Source organism: Pholis gunnellus, assembly GCF_910591455.1.
Source record: "Pholis gunnellus genome assembly, chromosome: 7".
Lineage (NCBI taxonomy): Eukaryota > Metazoa > Chordata > Actinopteri > Perciformes > Pholidae > Pholis > Pholis gunnellus.
Window position 1 is genome coordinate 1,698,072 of NC_136533.1, and position 18,713 is coordinate 1,716,784.

The 18,713-nt window shown below is 40.3% G+C and overlaps 2 protein-coding genes across 4 annotated transcripts; both read left to right on the forward strand.

The window, feature by feature from the left end:
- The first annotated feature begins 600 nt into the window (after positions 1–600).
- Positions 601–4,433, forward strand: LOC306698504 (uncharacterized protein). The gene is made up of 2 exons (XM_079162822.1): positions 601–685; positions 2,630–4,433. Exon 2 carries the CDS (start codon positions 2,636–2,638, stop codon positions 3,809–3,811), a length of 1,176 nt encoding a protein of 391 aa, XP_079018948.1. The 5' UTR covers positions 601–685; positions 2,630–2,635; the 3' UTR covers positions 3,812–4,433.
- Positions 4,434–8,381: 3,948 nt separating this feature from the next.
- LOC306698492 (mixed lineage kinase domain-like protein) lies at positions 8,382–18,658 on the forward strand. 3 transcript variants are annotated; one of them, XM_079162805.1, is made up of 11 exons: positions 8,382–8,474; positions 9,549–10,033; positions 10,534–10,632; positions 11,030–11,207; positions 11,884–11,984; positions 12,071–12,209; positions 13,331–13,415; positions 13,529–13,671; positions 14,526–14,575; positions 15,628–15,774; positions 16,796–18,658. In XM_079162805.1, the coding sequence occupies exons 2-11, from the start codon at positions 9,586–9,588 to the stop codon at positions 16,843–16,845; spliced, it is 1,440 nt and encodes a 479-aa protein (XP_079018931.1). In that variant the 5' UTR covers positions 8,382–8,474; positions 9,549–9,585; the 3' UTR covers positions 16,846–18,658. The 3 variants fall into 3 exon arrangements, with proteins under 3 accessions (XP_079018931.1, XP_079018932.1, XP_079018933.1); XM_079162806.1 differs by having other exon boundaries at positions 8,397–8,474; positions 9,580–10,033; XM_079162807.1 differs by lacking the exon at positions 8,382–8,474 and adding an exon at positions 8,724–8,740 and having other exon boundaries at positions 9,580–10,033.
- Positions 18,659–18,713: the final 55 nt, after the last annotated feature.

Genomic DNA, 18,713 nt, shown 5'->3' on the forward strand with positions numbered 1-18,713 from the left:
CATGCCTTTCTCCACCACCATTTCCTACAGACACATTATCTCTGTGATATTTAAGGACAAAGAGGGAGGGTCAAGAAGAAGACCTCTTGTGTTGGAGCCCCTTTTTTGTTTCTCTGTACTATATTATGCACTATATTGTTTTACAGTTATAGTTAGTTACTTTTCAGAATAAGAATGCACATATGATGCGCTTGTTAAACATAATGAAATGTAGGAAAATAAATCAACCCCTGTCAATTTCATCTTATGAAAGATCCAAGATGCAAGACTTTTACTTGTCATGAAGTATTTCTTTTTACATTGTTGTATTGGTACTTTTATATAAGTAAATTCTCTGAGGGTTCTTCCACAACTGGTTTTCTTCTGTTTCCAGTCTTTATGATTAGCTAAGCTCACTGCCTTCAGCTTTTAAAGTACAGACATAAGAGTGGCATTGATCTGATCGGCTCATTCTCCTCCAGAAAGCTGATAATTTGATTCCCCAAAATGCAGTTTCTATATGTGATTGGTGCCGGTGGGGGCATACTCTTACAGAACGGGATGAGCAGGTTTAGCAAGTAGATAGAATGTTATGTATGTGGCACTGTGCTGGCACAGCATCGTGGGAAGAAACTGCTGCTAAACAACAAACACTTTCATCTTCTCCAACTTGCGCACCTGTATTCAGACGGGCCATTTGTAACAGGTAAATAATCTTTTAAAAACCCTTCTTTATGAGCTTTTACATTGTAATTGCTCTCCTGTAAAGATCTCTAAAGTGTCAATATTTATGGGCTTAAAAAATGTTTGATCGGATAATCCAGTTGGTTTTTAAATTGTTATTTTTCTGTTGGAGTAGGAACATATTCTGCAACCATAAATAAGTATTGACGGGGTGGTTTGTTGCTTTTGACACCTGTCAATTATAGTCAGGTGGCCGTATGAACATTTAAACTGTTTAATTATTTCTCCATTAAAAGATCTCTTTATAATGTAAGTGATGGGGAACAAATTCCACATTCCTCCTTCTGTGCAGAAATACGTTCCAAAGTTAATCTGAAGATAATATGTGGGTTTTTCCTCCCAAAGTTACAATCTTTTTCATACAGAATTCCCTCTTTGTGTTTCCGTGTTGAGCTGCGATGAAGTTACATTAACACAGAGAAGTTTTAGTACTAAAATGACTGTAACTTTGGAAGATATCCACATGATTTGTTTAATTCAGACTGCTGCAGCCTCATATTAACTTATTTTAATGGATCTTTTAATGGCCACTATGAACAGGAGGATTGATTACAGGATGCAAAAGCTGTTAAGATGTTCATATGAGCACCTTTAATCCTTTTTCATCTAACACATTTCAAAATGCCCAGATTTGGAGACACTGTATGTGTTTTACCGTGGATAGCTATAATACATGTCATGGACAGAAACAATGCACATACATGTAGACCTATATCACACCTACAATAAATCTGTTGTAGACAGGTGTTAAAACCAGATGTTGGAGGTTGTTGTGCAAACATATACCATTTTGTGTAAACACAGTGCTAACAAAGATGTAGCTAAAGTTGAAAACAGTTTTTTCCTGTAAACCTTTCATGGAGATCTTGAAAAGTCACATAACAAAAGCACAGGAGAGATTATTGATATTTGCTTTCGCTCATTTGAAACTCCGCCCACTCTCTCAGAAAAGATCTCTGTCATTTCCCTGAAGTGACAGTGAATCAATTCTGGGAAATTACAGTTTCAATTCAAGTTGTACTTGTACTTTTCTTGATCACATGCTACTTTCAACTTCACTAAATTTCAGTGCAAAATATTGCCTTTTTTACTCCACTAAAGTTGTTTTCACAGCTAGGGATAGTGGTTGTAATTCAGATTAATGTTAGTTTATAAAATATGATACATTTTATAGAAAGAATTGTCAATGGTATAAAAAGATTAACCAGATTTTGTCATGTTTTGATGTATTCATTCACCCAAAAGAAAGAAAAGGATTGTGCTGTGATTGTAATGCAACACTGTTTTTCGAAAATGAGCCGATGATAGAGTTGACTGGGCGTGTCTTAGCCCAAAATAAAATCTGGTGCTACAGGTTTAATTTAATTATTGAGAACAATCACTAACGCAGCTTCCTTGTAGGGTATGTCAGGCTGAAAGATAAAGGGAAACATGCTCGCTGTATCTGGCTATTTGGGATGTTTCTCTGTTTGGATCAAATAGTGAGAAAAATATTTGTTTGTGCAAACGTATTTGTCGTTGTGAGGGCAAAAATAAAAGGAGGACCAAACCAAAATAAAGGTAGATGTAGGGGGTGAGAGAGAAGAGAGAGACTAAAAGAGAATAAATAACCCAGCCTGTCCAGGTGCAAGACATCAGGTTAGAAAGCTCCACCCACCTCTAACTGCAGTCAACCTGCAAAGTAAAAAAAACAACAGAAAAGTCAGCTGGAGGAGCAGTGAGTCACACACCTCAGCTCCAATTTACCAGAATTACTTCATCTGTAATTCACTAATTCACTTCAGCTCAGGTCAGTTTAATTGGTGCAATTTGCGGTTTTGTTCCTTTCTGTTGAGGTCAGTCTGGTTAGGTTCACCTCACTGTTGCACCGGTTCAATCCAAGCTAACAGTCTCTCTGTCTCCACAGCTAATCATGGATAACATGGATATATACCAGTCCCAAGTGGATATCACCTTGAACCTATGTTCAACAATCTACCAGATGGCTGCGAATGCGAAGGCCAACAAAAAGAACTGCCTACAAGTCGCCCAAAGAGTCAAAGAACTGGAGGGACTGGTTCATACCGCTAATCAGAGACAGCATGGCGTAATCTCTTCCACTGTGGAGAACACTCTGAAGGAAATCTGCAGCACTCTGATATCTGCCAAGACGCTGATGGAGAAATTCTCCCGAAATAATTATTTTTCGGGATTGAGGAAGTCCAGCGACCAATTCTCCAATGTGGACGAAAGGCTCATTGATAACTTCCAGGTACTGTCTGGGGCTCTTCTGATTGACCAGGGAAAGGACCTCAGCATTATGCCCACCATGGCGTATAACACCACAGCCCCTATGCCTCAACCCAGGAACATGCCCCCCATGACAACGTATAACACCCCAGCCTCTATGCCTCAACCCATGAACATGGCCCCCAAGGGGTTTAACCCCACAGCCTCTATGCCTCAACCCAGGAACATGGCCCCCATGGGGTATAACCCCACAGCCGCTATGCCTCAACCCAGGAACATGGCCCCCATGGGGTATAACCCCACAGCCGCTATGCCTCAACCCAGGAACATGGCCCCCATGGGGTATAACCCCACAGCCGCTATGCCTCAACCCAGGAACATGGCCCCCATGGGGTATAACCCCACAGCCTCTATGCCTCAACCCAGGAACATGGCCCCCATGGGGTATAACCCCACAGCCGCTATGCCTCAACCCAGGAACATGGCCCCCATGGGGTATAACCCCACAGCCGCTATGCCTCAACCCAGGAACATGGCCCCCATGGGGTATAACCCCACAGCCGAAATGCCTCAACCCAGGAACATGGCCCCCATGGGGTATAACCCCACAGCCGCTATGCCTCAACCCAGGAACATGGCCCCCATGGGGTATAACCCCACAGCCGCTATGCCTCAACCCAGGAACATGGCCCCCATGGGGTATAACCCCACAGCCGCTATGCCTCAACCCAGGAACATGCCCCTCATGACAACGAAAAACACCACAACACCTGCGCCTGTCGGCTGGCTCATACCCTCTATGGCAATGTCTAACTCCATGTCCTCCATCCCTTTCTCCACGCCAATGGGTTTTATATAATGGGAGGACAAAGAGGGATGGGCAGGATCATAGAAACAGAAAAGGAAAGGAACAGACTTTCAAATAAACGTAGAGCGGTCAGCCCCTGCCAGTTGTAATTAATCCTCCACCCTCTACTTATAATGTTGTTTTCATGTTGGAAAATGGGACCGCAAACTGCAACCCTGTTGTACTATGACAATGAATAATGTTGTAAATCTTGTAACCTTGTGATGGCTGTTAACTAACAAAACGATGTTTATTGCTGTTTTTGGAAAAGATTGTCTTTCTGCATGTTACAAAGTGTTTCTTTTTCTGTCTCTACACATTTCTTACAACCCCAGTTTGTGTCCAGTAAATATTTAAATGGATATTTCTTTTTGTATTGAATATGCACTATTCATGATTAAGATTGTTATTTTAAGTGAGTAAACTGTTTATTTACGTTTTTGTAAAGAAAATACTCGTAACCATCGACATATTTAATGGCTTAAAGGATTTATAGTACTTTAAATGGTGGTGTGTATACAACATGTAAATCAGTATTAACTGATGATCATGAACATTATGTATGGAGAACAATAACTTTGTGTTAAAACATGTTAGAGAGAACTTGTTTGTTAATAAAGGACCACTCAGGAACTTTTAAATTTGAGTGTGGACATCTGGAACACGTCTGTCATAAAAGATTCAAGTTCACTTCAACTTCATGTCATACACTAAAGACAGTTTATGTATAATAATTATTTTTCTCTCTTTAATGATCTGTAACAACTTATCAAGGTCATAATCTCTTCATGGCCTTTTACAGATCACTTAGTGAGGAATATCTGTCGCTGATCAGTCAAGATCCACATTTCTTCAGATTTATAGCACAATCTTGTGGTCATTAGACTGAACAACACCGCTGTTATTATTGATGATGGACAAAGAGTACACTCTGCATTACACAAGATCAGTCTCTCGGAGTCTCAAATCTGATTTGGCTCCACATAGTGAAATTAACCAGATGTCAGTTTATCTGACAAAAGCAAAGTTATTTGTACCAAGTTCGAGAAATTATGCTAAACCAACATGGAACATGAAGCTTGGTGCTTGTGTTCACACCGGTTATAAGTTAAAGTGAACTTAAGCTGCTCTGAAAGTGATCCACTGTCTGGTCAGCTCTTGAGGCCACAGGCACACAAATCAGAATAGATTCAGGACTAAAAAGAAATATGCATATGCACTCTTTTAATAACATAATAATGTGGGTAATTCCGTTTTATTTATTCCATTTTTACCATTTGCATATATGTTTAACCCTATTTTCTGTCAAGACAAACAGAACCACCGTTGTCCACTAAATCCTGAGGGGATTATTGTCAATATAATATAAAGGAATTGAAAGTTTATTAATAGTATCTTAAACTCGATATGGACGTTTATGTATATAATTTAATCTTATTACTGAACCTGGTTGTAAAGTTAATGAACCTTGTCAGTTGGATGTTGCCATCTTGTTTTTTGGAAGGATGACATTTTCAGGTGACCAAAATGTTATAATTAACTTTTATGAACTGAAAACACACTGTAAAAGTGTTAAAGTTGTAAGACCGATACACAGACAACTTTCAGCCTGTCAATCACTGTGTAGCCCCGCCCCTAAAGCATCCCCTGCTTTATGGTCTGTTTGACTCTAAATGGACCATCATGTACTAAATGAACATCATGCTGTATTGAAGAAGACTTGAAACTAGAGATTGAGACCATAAACTCATGTTTACAATGTTTACTGAGGGAATAAATCAAGAGAGAAGTAGTCATTTTCTCATAGACTTCTATACAACCAGAGGAGTCGCCCCCTGGTGGACACTAGAGAGAATGCAAGAGTATTTGAGAACTGAGAATCAACACATTGTATTTGTGTTCATAGTCAACAAAAGAAAATGCCAAAGACTCTGGACAAGTGTTTTATTCTCTGTGTTCAGTTGCCATGTGGAGAGAGCTATTTATTTGGTGTTTGTGTGTAAAGATGCAAAAATACAGGTTTTAGAAGCGTTTTATAGTTTCAACAAAAAGGGCGCTCATTTCAAAAATTGTGTTTTAGCAAATGCAAAAAGACTGCAAAACGCAGGACTCTGCTCTTCTTTACAGAAAAATACAGTTTGCTCGCTTATCCTCCTCCTTCTCCAGCTCAGCGAGCAGTTTCTCCAGCTTCTTCCCCTGGTTCTCCAGCTTCTTCTCCTGGTTCTCCAGCTTCTTCTCCTGGTTCTCCAGCTTCTTCTCCTGGTTCTCCAGCGTCTTCTCCTGGTTCTCCAGCTTCTTCCCCTGTTTCTCCAGCTTCTTCTCCTGGTTCTCCAGCGTCTTCTCCTGGTTCTCCAGCTTCTTCTCCTGGTTCTCCAGCGTCTTCTCCTGGTTCTCCAGCTTCTTCTCCTGGTTCTCCAGCTTCTTCTCCTGGTTCTCCAGCTTCTTCTCCTGGTTCTCCAGCTTCTTCTCCTGGTTCTCCAGCATCTTCCCCTGGTGGACATGCAGAGCCGCAGAGAGAATGATGAAGGAATTGGTGAGACTTTTTTTCAGGTTGTCGAACTCTAATTTGTAGTCGCCAGATTTCACAAACTGAGTCAATTTGTAAGCCTCTGTGAATTTTTTAATCAGGTCTTCAGCTGATGACAAACCCTTGTTGAGTTCTTCCAAAGCTTTGTTGACATCTTCAGAGAGTTGCTCTTGGTCCTTCGGGAGGAAACGTACCAGGTTCTCCAGGACTTTGAGTCTATGCAGAACGTGGGGGGATTTGCTGACTGTTTTTGTTCATCTTGTCAAACAGTTTATAGACATTCTGGATGGGTTTAATGATGTCCATGATCAGCTGGAGAGACAGGGAGGCAGTTATTTTGGAGAAAAAATAATCAGACAGTAATTGGAAACAGTCTTCAACCAATCAGATTTTTAGTTTGACATGTTGGGCGTATTCTTTGATGTGCAACAGCCTTCTAGCTGGCCTACAAGTACGTCAGCATTAACGTGGGTTTGATTGGTCAGTGGGCTAGCTCAGGTAGACATTACTCTTAAAAGAGTGAAACAAGGACTATCTGGCTGATAAGTTGTCAAGGTTCCCAGCATCTGTACTCAATCACAATACAGTTAATTCAATGTATTTTTTTAATATAAGCGGGATGTTCAAAGGTTTATTGGCTCAATAAAACTTTATGTTTTTATGAGGTTCGTTGTGCATCAACCCAGCCGAAAACAGACTTTAACCGTCTGGTTGGTAAACAAACGTCTGAACGGCGTTAACGTAGAAAGAAAACACCATTATATGTGATGTATTGATGTAGATTACCGAAGCCAACAGGATATAAAGGAGTTAAAATGCAACATACACATTAATGCAGCAGTACAGGCTGTTCTCATTCAGCGTTCGTAGCTATACGAAAAATACATGCACTGTAATTATAAGATGTCCCACAAAATGAATCTGAATGTTATCTACTTAATCATGAACCAGGAAGTATAAAGACCACAAAATAACCCACACAGAGCAGGAGGTCACTGGCTCAAACAAAACACGGTGTCTCCTCCAGGAAACCGTTTGTTCCTCTTGTGAAACGAGAAGTCAACGTTGATTTATTTGTCATTTTACTTCCGTATTTCAATAGTTATTTTAACCCAAACGACAATCATTTCCTGAACCTGACTAAGTAGTTTTGTTGCCTAAAAAGATTTTTGAAAAGACTGTATTCATGTAACCAGCGTAAATCAACACGTGTTGCTGTACTTGCATGAAAATTGAGACGTTACTTCTTTGTAAGATAACATACGAACCGTTGAATGAGGTTGATTTTGATCCATAATATTGATCCAGAAACATCCTATATAAGAAATAGAACATTTTACTTTACTCTCAATACTTTTACTTTCAGAACATTTTGCTGATAATGTAATAACTTTTACTATAGGGGGAGTATTGTCACAGTGTGGTATTAGTACTTTTACTGCAGTGAAGGATTTGAGTGCATGTTTCCCTTTTGCAACAACAGTGACAAGGTTCTGTGAAAAGATGAATTCTCTTCCTCTTTGTCTTGTTTTGTTTTTTTGACAAATTTATGTTTATTGAATTTTCTTACATGATATAACATATAAAAACATGCACTTCACATTGCACACAAAGGCACACCTAAACAAAACACACACATACATTACATGGGATTTAATGGAAGTAAGGCACGTTTCACTGCTTTATTTTGCTGACACGGTACTTAAATTACAACTTTGTGGATGAAAAGAGAGGATACTGTAGCTCTAGTAGCTCTCTTCAAAGCCGAGGCAAAATCATCCCCGTCCAGAATTTCATGAATGAGCCACAAATGTTAACAAAAGTGTTGTTTTTCCTTTTTCCTATACATGCAACAATCCATCAACCCAACTGTTCTTGCTTGGTCTATTCATGGATGTGACTGATCAATCATTAATATAACAGTTGGTCAGGTTTCATCTTGTCTGGAGTGAGTTCTGTTTCTTCTCCTTCAGTGGTGAAGTAAATAAACACTCATGGGTGTGTCAGGAATAAAGCTCAAGGGGGGGGGGGGGTTCCGCAGAGGAAACAGGAAGTAGTGAGCTGCAGAGGGAGGAGCTGTGGGCTGCAGTTTCATTTCAACACAAAAACACACAAGAACTACCTGAGACGAGAGGCTTTTCATTGCAGGTAAATAATCTTTATGTTTTTTTTAAATCGTCTGGATAGTAAACGTCTCGGATGACACCTCCTGATGTGTCCACTCGTTATTGGCTCTGTGAGCAGCTTAGTATAGATCCACAGTATAGTACAACAAGCTTTTAATGTGTTGCTGGCATGCGTTGTTGAAACGTGTTGAAAACTGTCGAACTCAAAGACAAGTTATTCCCTGCAGGGCAACAGCGAGCGGTGACTCCCTCTCTGAGTGTCTGAGGAGAGGAAGCTTTGTCTTTTAGGTGAGCGTTTACCTGCTCATACAAATGAATGCACAGAGGGGAGAGAGGACAAAAGAACAAGTATTTACCTGCCAAACTAATACATTTGAAATCTTCTGTATTTGAGTCTGAGCAGCTGAGGATTTGTGGGCAAACAAGAAATCAATACGAACTCAATCTGTGCAGCTGCAGAAGAGTTATTATAGATGGGGGGGGGGGGTGTTACAGAGCAATACGTTTAATTTTAATCAACCAGTTTACTTCACACACAGATAAATCAGCTGTTGCTCAGTGAAGCAACTTGAAGTATAAGTAAAATGATCCAGTGGTAAAAACAAAGGGATAAAACTAAAACAAAAGCAATATTTGAACGTTTCAGAGATTTGTTTGACTAATATGTAGTGTTATTTTTATTAGCCATGTTAGCTGCATAGCTCTCGGGACGGCAACAGTTTATCTGTTGGTCAAGACGGAAATATCCGGGGCGACTCCTCTGGTTGTATAGAAGTCTATGAGAAAATGACTCTACTTCTCTCTTGATTTATTACCTCAGTAAACATTGTAAACATGAGTTTATGGTCTCAATCTCTAGTTTCAAGTCTTCTTCAATACAGCATGATGTTCATTTAGTAAATGATGGTCCATTTAGAGTCAAACAGACCATAAAGAAGGGTATGATTTTTTTTGCCCCTGTCATCAGTATATCAATGGGTGTTAATGGGTGAATGGCATGTAACGTTAAATCACTTTGAGTGGTCGGAGGACTAGAAAAGCACTATACAAGTACAGGTCCATTTACCATCTTAAACTTGATCTGATTTGCTTTCAGCTCGGATTTATTCCATTTTCATTCTCTCCAGCTGAACATGGACTTCGTTGACCCCATCCTGTCCATTGCCTCAGAGATCTACGCCCTGGTTGAGAAGGTGAAGGCCAATAAGAAGTGCAGCCAGCGTGTTTGTCACCGAGTCAAAGCCCTGGACGAGCTGGTGAGGTCCATCAAAAAGAGGGAGCAGGGACCAACCACTGCCGACGTAGAAAAACCCCTCAATGAACTCTTCTTCACTCTGGAATCGGCAAAGGCGCTCATCGAGAAATACACTCTGGCCACCTGGGTGAAGCGCCTCCTGAACGCCGGCAGCCACGAAGAAGAGTTCAACAGTGTGAACAATCGCCTCAATGACGCCTTCCAGGTCTTGTCTGGAGCTCTGCAGGTGGAGCAGAGCAACGTGCTCCACCAGGTCTTTGAATTGGCCTCCAGGCAAAAAGAAGACGAGGTGGACAGGAAGGAGGACGACGCCGAGCTGCAGACACGTGAGCAGAACTGATGTGGACTTTGCCTTTGTAGAGTTTGTTGAGGGAAGATGATTAGAATCAGCTCAGTCAAACCACATGAGCTTAAATTTGATCTTGTAGTTTTAATTCATTTAACTTGTGAATTTACATCAGGTGCATCGGGATAATTGATGTTCTTTTCAGATGGTTAAAAATACAAAAAACTGTGTTATGGCTTAAGTTACCTTTCCAGTGCGGGACCTTTTTCAAGGACTCTTGAATCTTTATAAACACTTGTTTATGTCCTGCAAGCGTTCCCCTCATCGGACAACTCAAAGCAGTTACTGTGCACTGATAATGTAGCACTTTATCAATTTACCTTTGGGTTTTAATCACCTTAAACAACAGCTGACGTTAACCTGCAAGGTTTTCAGTCACTTTTGTATTACGAAAAGCCCAGATGGACAAAAATGTTGCTAATAGGCCAAACTACTCAAGAGATGGCCTGCTGTTGGGCCTATTTTCTGTTTGCTCCTCAGTGCTCCTGCAATACATGGAGGAGCAGCAGAAGAAAACCGATGCCATGCAGAAAGAAATGGAAATCCTGAATACCAACGTGAAAAAGGTTTTTAACATCTGTGAGTAAACCAAAACCTCTGTAACATACACTACGAATGCATTCATCAGGTGGACACAAACACAACTCCACAGGAACGTTCATGTTGCTCTGTAACTGCTGGATGGGGAAATAAGTTCAGGTTCACCATATCAACTTAAAGGGCAACACAGTCTCACGAAATGCAGTCTATTGGTTTTATGTACAGAGAGACAAATTGTCCATTTCTTTTTTTCGTGTCCCACATTCAGCACGTTTTTGTCTACTAAACCAACAGTTACATTGAGGCAACAAAACCAACAATAGGTTTAAACAACAACTAACTAATTGTTTGGGTTTAATGAACATCATATAGCTGTAATTGGGAAGCACTTAATATAATCAAACATAAACTAACCTGTGAACATGTGTTTCCATAGTGAATAAGCCAAGCGTCACTGTCGAAGACATCCGAATGATCAAACCACGCGAGATAAACTACGAACAGCCCAAAAAGCCCTTCATGGCAACGTCAACCTCAGAGGTCTACAAAGGAGAGTACCACGGATTCACAGTGGCCATCAAGAGATACACTGACCCTTTGAACACCAGCCCGAGGTCTGTGCCACTTTTCTGAATCATTCGTATCTATCACGTCTCTTTCCTGAAGAAACTCGTTCTACACCTTCTCAGAGTCTTCTTGGCAGGATACTGCTCCTGAAAGGCCACTGAGATGTCTGAATATTTCATACGAGACTCCCAATCAACGTTTTCTTGTGTTTTCATGTGGACAGTGTTATTTTGTAAAGCGCAGGGTGGTGTGGACAGAATAATATTTTTACAGAAAATATCTGTGCACGTGTAGACGGGGCCTGAGTCGTATGAACGACTTATTTTCGCTCTTAGCTCGACTCTTTGCCACTCAAGCTAAAAGAAAGACCTCCATCCAAGATGCAGTTCTGATTTTGAGACACATTTGGCTTTTTGTGAACATGGAGCCCCATAATTATCTCTGCACTTTTCTCAAACCAATGTCATTTTCCAGGCAGCTTTAAGGCTTACAAGGATGCGTTGATTAGCTTTAGGCCATGAAAACATTTTATGTTAATTAATGGGATTTGATCTAAATAAAACATATACTGTAAAACCGCAAATGTCGCTGTGGATATATTGACTTCACATCTGCAGATTTTCATGACAGTGACTGCTCAGTCTTCGTGTTCACACACAGCCTTGTGTATTAGTATGGGACGTACTGTAACTGTCAAATATTCTTTGTCAACATTGTCTTCAGCGAATTGCGGAAATTTTTTAAGAAGGAGGTTGAAACCATGAAGCGGTTTGAATCGCCCAACATCCTGCGAATGTTTGGCATCTGTGTCCAGGATGAGGACGGTGAGTGAACTGGAGAATGTAAAGGACTTCAAAGAGTATCGGGCACATTGCATCTTTAAAATAACATTAACGTGAGCTGTTTTTAGGACCCAAGCCTCAGTTCCTCATCATCATGGAGTACTGTGAGAAGGGAAGTCTCCTTCAGGTTCTGGTCTCTGAAGGTAACAGTCTGTCTTGGCACACCAAAGCTCGGATGTGTCGGGACGCAGCGCGAGGACTCTACCGGTCAGTCTTCTACAATGACATTTATTTCTGAAGGCGGATTAAAAAAGTAAAATTGCATTTTTGCCCGTAACACTGAAAGAGGATCACTGATGTTTTGGGCATGCAGTTGTGGAAGAAGTACTCAGAAATTTAGGCAGGAGTAAAATAGTAATACCACAGTGTAAAAATACTCTCTTTCAAGATTGGTTCAACGATTGGTCAATTGACAGAAAAATAATCGCCAACAACTACTTTATATTAATTCATCTTTTAAGTACATGTTTTTTATGCAACAATGGCAGAAAAAGCTGTTTCTCAGCCTCTCAAATATAACTTAAACTTAAATATGGAGATCTCCTGCTTTTTTAAATAGTATATTAAACTGAATATGTTTGGGTTTCAGGCTGTTAGAAACTGGGATGGATATTTTTCACTATTTTCTGACATTTTCAGACCAAACGATGAATCAATTAATCTAGAAAACAATCCTGCATTTCAAATCTTACTTGAGTTTTTAAAGTATTAGCATTATACAAACATTTCTAAAAAGAAGTTCATTTCAAATTTTAAAAAATAATAAGTTATCATGTTTTCATTGATACACACACCTTTTTCCTTTATACAAATTTAATTATAACCGGTGGCGGAAGAAGTATTCAAATCTTTTACTTAAGTTAAAAAAATAACAATACCACAGTGTGGAAATTTACTTAAGTAAAAGTGCAAAAGTATCAGCATGAAAATATACTGGATCTACCGAATATTACTTGATTATATATGTATTTGGGTTCATCACTTCAGTGTTGCAGCTGATAAAAGTGGAGCTATTTCTAATTACTTTAGATGCTGCTGGGTGGCTTAATCCATAATAATACATCATAATTTAATAATTTTTTTGGGGTTGAAATCTGAATCTGCAGAGAAACTATATTAATTAGCTAGTGGAGTAAGAAGTGCAATGTTTCCACCTGAAATGTTGGGGAGTAGAAGTATAAAGTACCTCAAATTGTACTTAAGTTGCAGTACTTGATTAAATGTACTTAGTTACTTTCCACCATTGTGTGCCATCTAAATTCTATCTGTGTGGTTTATTGTTGACGATAGAAGGTACCGTCATGATCATGATCTCTGTTTTCTCTTAGACTTCACCAGACTGAAGAAAAATCGAAGGTTCACGGATGCATCAACAGCAACAAGTTCCTGGTGGCTGAAGGCTACACAGTCAAGGTACTGAAGCCAGTGCATGCTGGGATTGCTGAAAGCCCACTGGTTGGAGGTATTAAAGGCGTTGGGGGGGATTGAATGAAGTCTTGATTTGTTGTTGTTGTTGTTGTTGTTAGCTGGGAGGCTTTGAGCTGGCAAAAACTGAGACGTCGCTGAGAAGGCCGACGAAGGACACAGCGATCAGGTCCCTGTGCTACTCCTCTCCAGAGATGCTCCACGACATCAACCACATCTACAGCAAAGAGTGTGAGATCTACAGGTCAGATACCAACCGTCTCGTGGTTTTAGGACAATTTGCTTTTAAATGCTTTTAAACGGAACATTTAAAAGCATTACTTATATTTACATTGAAGTAAATATTTTGCAGCCAAATCAAATAGTCTGCAGGATATTCAACCTTTGTTTCCTTATAATATTTTTAATACTTTACGTGTTTCTTTACAGGGTTTGTACAAAGGCAATAAAGTAGTCCGTGAATATGAGTTTACAGTTAATTACAATCCCTCCTCGTCATTGTGGAGGTTGGTTCATGATGTTTTTTTCAGGTACACCTACAGTCTATGTGCATATCTATGAGTTACGTTCATCTTTTTGATTCTCCACAGTTCATTTTGTTTGTACGCCCTCGTGGCGTTTCAGAGAATAAAGCAGCGTGTTGAGTATAAACGACCTTAATTAGGATTCATGAGATGTTAATATTTCATTAAGGGTTTGAGTTGTTACTAACGGCCTTATCAAACCTCTGAACCCCCGAAACCCATCGGCGGAATTGAAAAGCATGTTTTCTTTAAACTATAAAACTACACTGTTCATCATAGCAGGAAGCTGTAAAAACAGAATTGTCGGATTTTCATCTTTCCGGCGGTCTTTGAACACATCTTGTGTGACCCATGCTTTTGTCAAAAAAAATACAACCGAATCAAAGCTTAAAATTGTGATATTTCATCAAAACCATTTTATTCTTCACGTCCCATTCAAAATCTCACCACAAATAAACCTTTTGCTTTAACACAGATCCTGTAGAAATTATAAAATTCTGAGCTCTGAGTGGAGGTCATCTTTAATAAAATAGAATGAATGTTTCTCACTAACTTGGAGATGTTTGTCTTTCAGCTTTGGAATCGTCCTGTGGGAAGTTGCAAGCGGCAGCAGACCTTATGATGGTACGTATCTGCAGAACAACGTCCAACACTTAACTTACTGTTTTTAGCATCAAGGACTCAACTCCTTTTGGTTTGACAGCTATATGTGAAAAAAATAAAAAGGGACGCTATGGTTGCTCACCATGGTTGGGTGCATGATTAATCTCAATCCCATATAGAAGTAAGAGTATGTTTTATCTTTAAGTTACGTTTATGTGTTTCGTAGATACAGCATGATCAAACATTTTGTGACAATTTTACACTTTATTTAACGATGTAAGTCTGAGCTTTACAGAGACAATGGACCAGCGGGGCAGTTGTACTTTTAAAATAACTCACTATTGAAGCAGTATAGATAGTATTGTCAAACCAGTGTGACATTCTCTTGAATAGTCACATGAAACCCACACTTACTCCAAATTGTGACGCCTTTTTTTTAACTTTCAGCTTTACTTGGCTCAGCTGCACAAACGCATAACTCAAATAACAAGCCGTGGCTTTTAAGTAATAAGAGGCTTTTTTTAAGTAAACCTTAAATTATCACCACGATCAAACCCTCGTGGGTGCATTTCCGTGCATTCATTTATTTCTGGTATAACTGTAACATGGTGACTGTTAAATAAACAAGACTCAGGAGTCACGCTAGCAGCTCTGCACATAGAAGCAGTGGTGCTTTGAGCTAAATGCTAACACGCTCACAATGACAATGCTAACATGCTGATGCTAATGTTGACGTGATGATAGCACTAGGTAGAAATTCAAAGGGTCACCAGAGTTATTACAGTTCATCTTCAGGGGAACCGGAATGTGTGTCCCAAATATGACAACAACAATATGTCGAGACATTTAACTTAAAAACTGTAAATATGAACAGTTTGTGGGTCTCCAAAGTTATTAGCATTCATCCACTGGGGAGCATGAATGTCTGCACAAAATGGGAATCCACCCAACAACGAAACAGCCGTCCCTACAGTCACACAAGACGACGGAGTATGAAGGATTAGTCTAAAAGTTTGACTAAAGTAGACTATATAATAACTTATGTTCTTAATGTTTTCTCACTTTTTTTCCAGGTTGGTCAAACAAGGACATCTATGACAAAGTGTGCAAAGGGAAATTTAAAGAGGAGCTTCCCAATCGGGGGGATTGTCCCAAAGGACTGGCGGATGTGATCGACGAGTGTCGGGCCTATGATGGCTTCCAGAGACCATCTGCTGGAGGTAACCTTCAACCACTGCCATCATCACACACACTGTTACCTTCAGGTACATTCAGATACTGTATCTGCTTACAAATGAGTGAACAGGATTCAATGGATAATTTGAAGGTCTTTAAGTGGACGGTTGGTGTTTATGGGGGTAAAAGAATTGATTTTTGACGGAGAAAAATAGGAAAACTTTCTAAGGTTTCTTTAACATTCTGAAAGACTTTGTGAGGTAAAATACTCGGTTCTATAAACATTTTTTTATGTTATGTTACTACATGGAACCTCTAACTGGCCCTGAACCAGTCTCAGTGTAGTCCTGATCCTCTATCAGACCTCCATCAGTAAAGAGACCATCAGAGAGAAGATGGTCTATTTCTATAGAGTTATTCTTGATGCTCGTCATCGGAGCCACCGGGTCGGATTCTGGTGAAACCAGATGAACTCATGCAGGTTCACCAGAAACTCCTTCAGCTCAGACTCCAGCAGAGACCGGTCCACCGTGGACAGACCCAGATCCTCCAGCAGAGACCGGTCCACTGTGGACAGACCCGGATTCTCCAGCAGAGACCGGTCCACCGTGGACAGACCCAGATCCTCCAGCAGAGACCGGTCCACCGTGGACAGACCCAGATCCTCCAGCAGAGACCGGTCCACCGTGGACAGACCCGGATCCGGCTTCACCTGCAGCCTTGGACCTGCAGCAGCAGCTGCTGGGAGCTGAGCTCCTCCTCCTCCTCCTCCTCCTCCAGGAGCAGAGCTTCTCCTCTCTGGGAGCCAACACCGACACCACGCTGCTGGAGACCCAGGACGTATTGCTGGACCCGCTGGAGGGAAACGGAGTATTTGAGCAGCGTACACTTACAAGAGGGATTTAAATCAAATTCTTTGCATTTGATTGGCTACAGAGGACTGTGGCTGTTATTAATTCATAAATAAAAATTTAAAAAAATATTTACATTATTTCAATATTGCGGCAAATTGTGAATAATGTACTTTAAAATTAACACAAAAATGTCTGTCTTTCTCTTCTGCAGAGCTGGTGGATAAACTGCAAAACGTGGTGGCACAGTTAGAGAAGCTGTGAGCCTCTTCATCGCTCTGCCTCTTCGTCAGCAGCACTCAGGGCTTCTGGTCACAGACGACATCCTCAGGAGAAGAGTCATAAAACTGGCCTGTAACTTCTTTATAATCCACACGGAATGTTTACACTAAAAGCCATACTTTTGTTTTTTCATTTAATGTAGTTCACTGTGACTCTTGGATAAAAATAACCTGCATTGTAACTTTAAATGTTTTTTAAGAAATTATTGCATGTTAAGGGGCCAAAGCTCCTGCTGAGGTTTTTTGTTTTTTTTATTAATTTCAGGGTAATTTCAGGGTAACAGATGATACTGTGATTTCAGCGGTACTACTTTATTTTACAGCACTTATCAACCACACAACGACAGGCACTCACTAAACATTCATGAGAAGCACATACCTGCTAATCAATGGGGAAAGACGATTTCTTTCTTTTTTTTCTGAATTGAGTCGTGAATTAAACATATATTGTTCGTCAATTTAAAAGATCATTTTGAAAGTCAAGAAAGTCTCAGTTTGATTTGCTTTGTCATAGGACCGTGAAACCTCTCAGTTACTCATTGTCTCGCGTACGTCACCAACATGGCCGTTAGCTTGGCTTGCTAGCTAGCAAACTTAGCTATGTGTTCCACGTACAAATGTAACGTTATCTTGCACCGACTCTTTTTATCACCCGGGAAGAGAAAGAACGAGTGAGAGCAGGCGACAACCTCCAGTTCTGAAGAGTGAAGTCAAAGCTTCATGTGTTAAAGCTGCATTCTCTCTAGTGTCCACCAGGGGGCGACTACTGCACTACTACTCCACCAGGGGGCTGACTCTCATAGACTTCTATACAGAAGTCTATGAGAAAATGACTCTACTTCTCTCTTGATTTATTACCTCAGTAAACATTGTAAACATGAGTTTATGGTCTCAATCTCTAGTTTCAAGTCTTCTTCAATACAGCATGATGTTCATTTAGTAATTGATGGTCCATTTAGAGTCACACAGACCATAAAGCAGGGGATGCTTTAGGGGGCGGGGCTACACAGTGATTGACAGGTCTCTACCAGAGACGTATACGGCGTCTCTACGTCACTCCTCCTCAGTTTGAGTCCTCAAACGAATGTGCGACGTCACGACTACCTCTTATAAACAGTCCGTTTGCCTCACAAGCATCAAGACAGAGGAGAAAAACATTTAGAGTCAAACAGACCATAAAGCAGGGGATGCTTTGCGTATTCGTTGTCTCTACGTCACTCCTCCTCAGTCTAAATATGGTTACTTCCTGTACACTGCTGGCGACAAAAACAACATGGTCTTATATGTCAACAGTTTTTGACGAAATGCAACTATCATGACTTGAAAAAGTTACTTTTAAATTGACGAACTTCATTCATGGCACAATTCAAACGGGATAAAAAAAATACAAAAAAACATTGACTCCCATAGATCTGAAATAAAGTCCCACTGTCGTCCACCGGAGGGAGCGTGACTTCGCTTCACTATGGGCCCCTGGACACAGACATGCAAAAGGCCCCAACGCCTCTCCTACATGAGTAAGACAAGTTGTTTAGCCTCTTTTTGTTGCTGTTGTGTGTCTCTTTGTAGTTGTTTTATATTTCTTTGGGGTCATTTTTAATCTCTTCTTGGTTGGTATGGATCTTATTAATGACATTTGGTAGGTGAAGGTCAGGGGGGCCCCTGTGCCCGATAGGTCCCGTTCACTAATTAAATCCATGACCGCATGAGCACAAATCCTCTCTGCAAATAAAAGCGTGTTTGATTCAACATGGCTGCTTAAACGTTGAAATATGCCGAATAAAATCAATAAACAAACCAAAAAAACACCATTGCTTGTCTTCTTTTTACTCTTTCCAATAAACCCTTAAA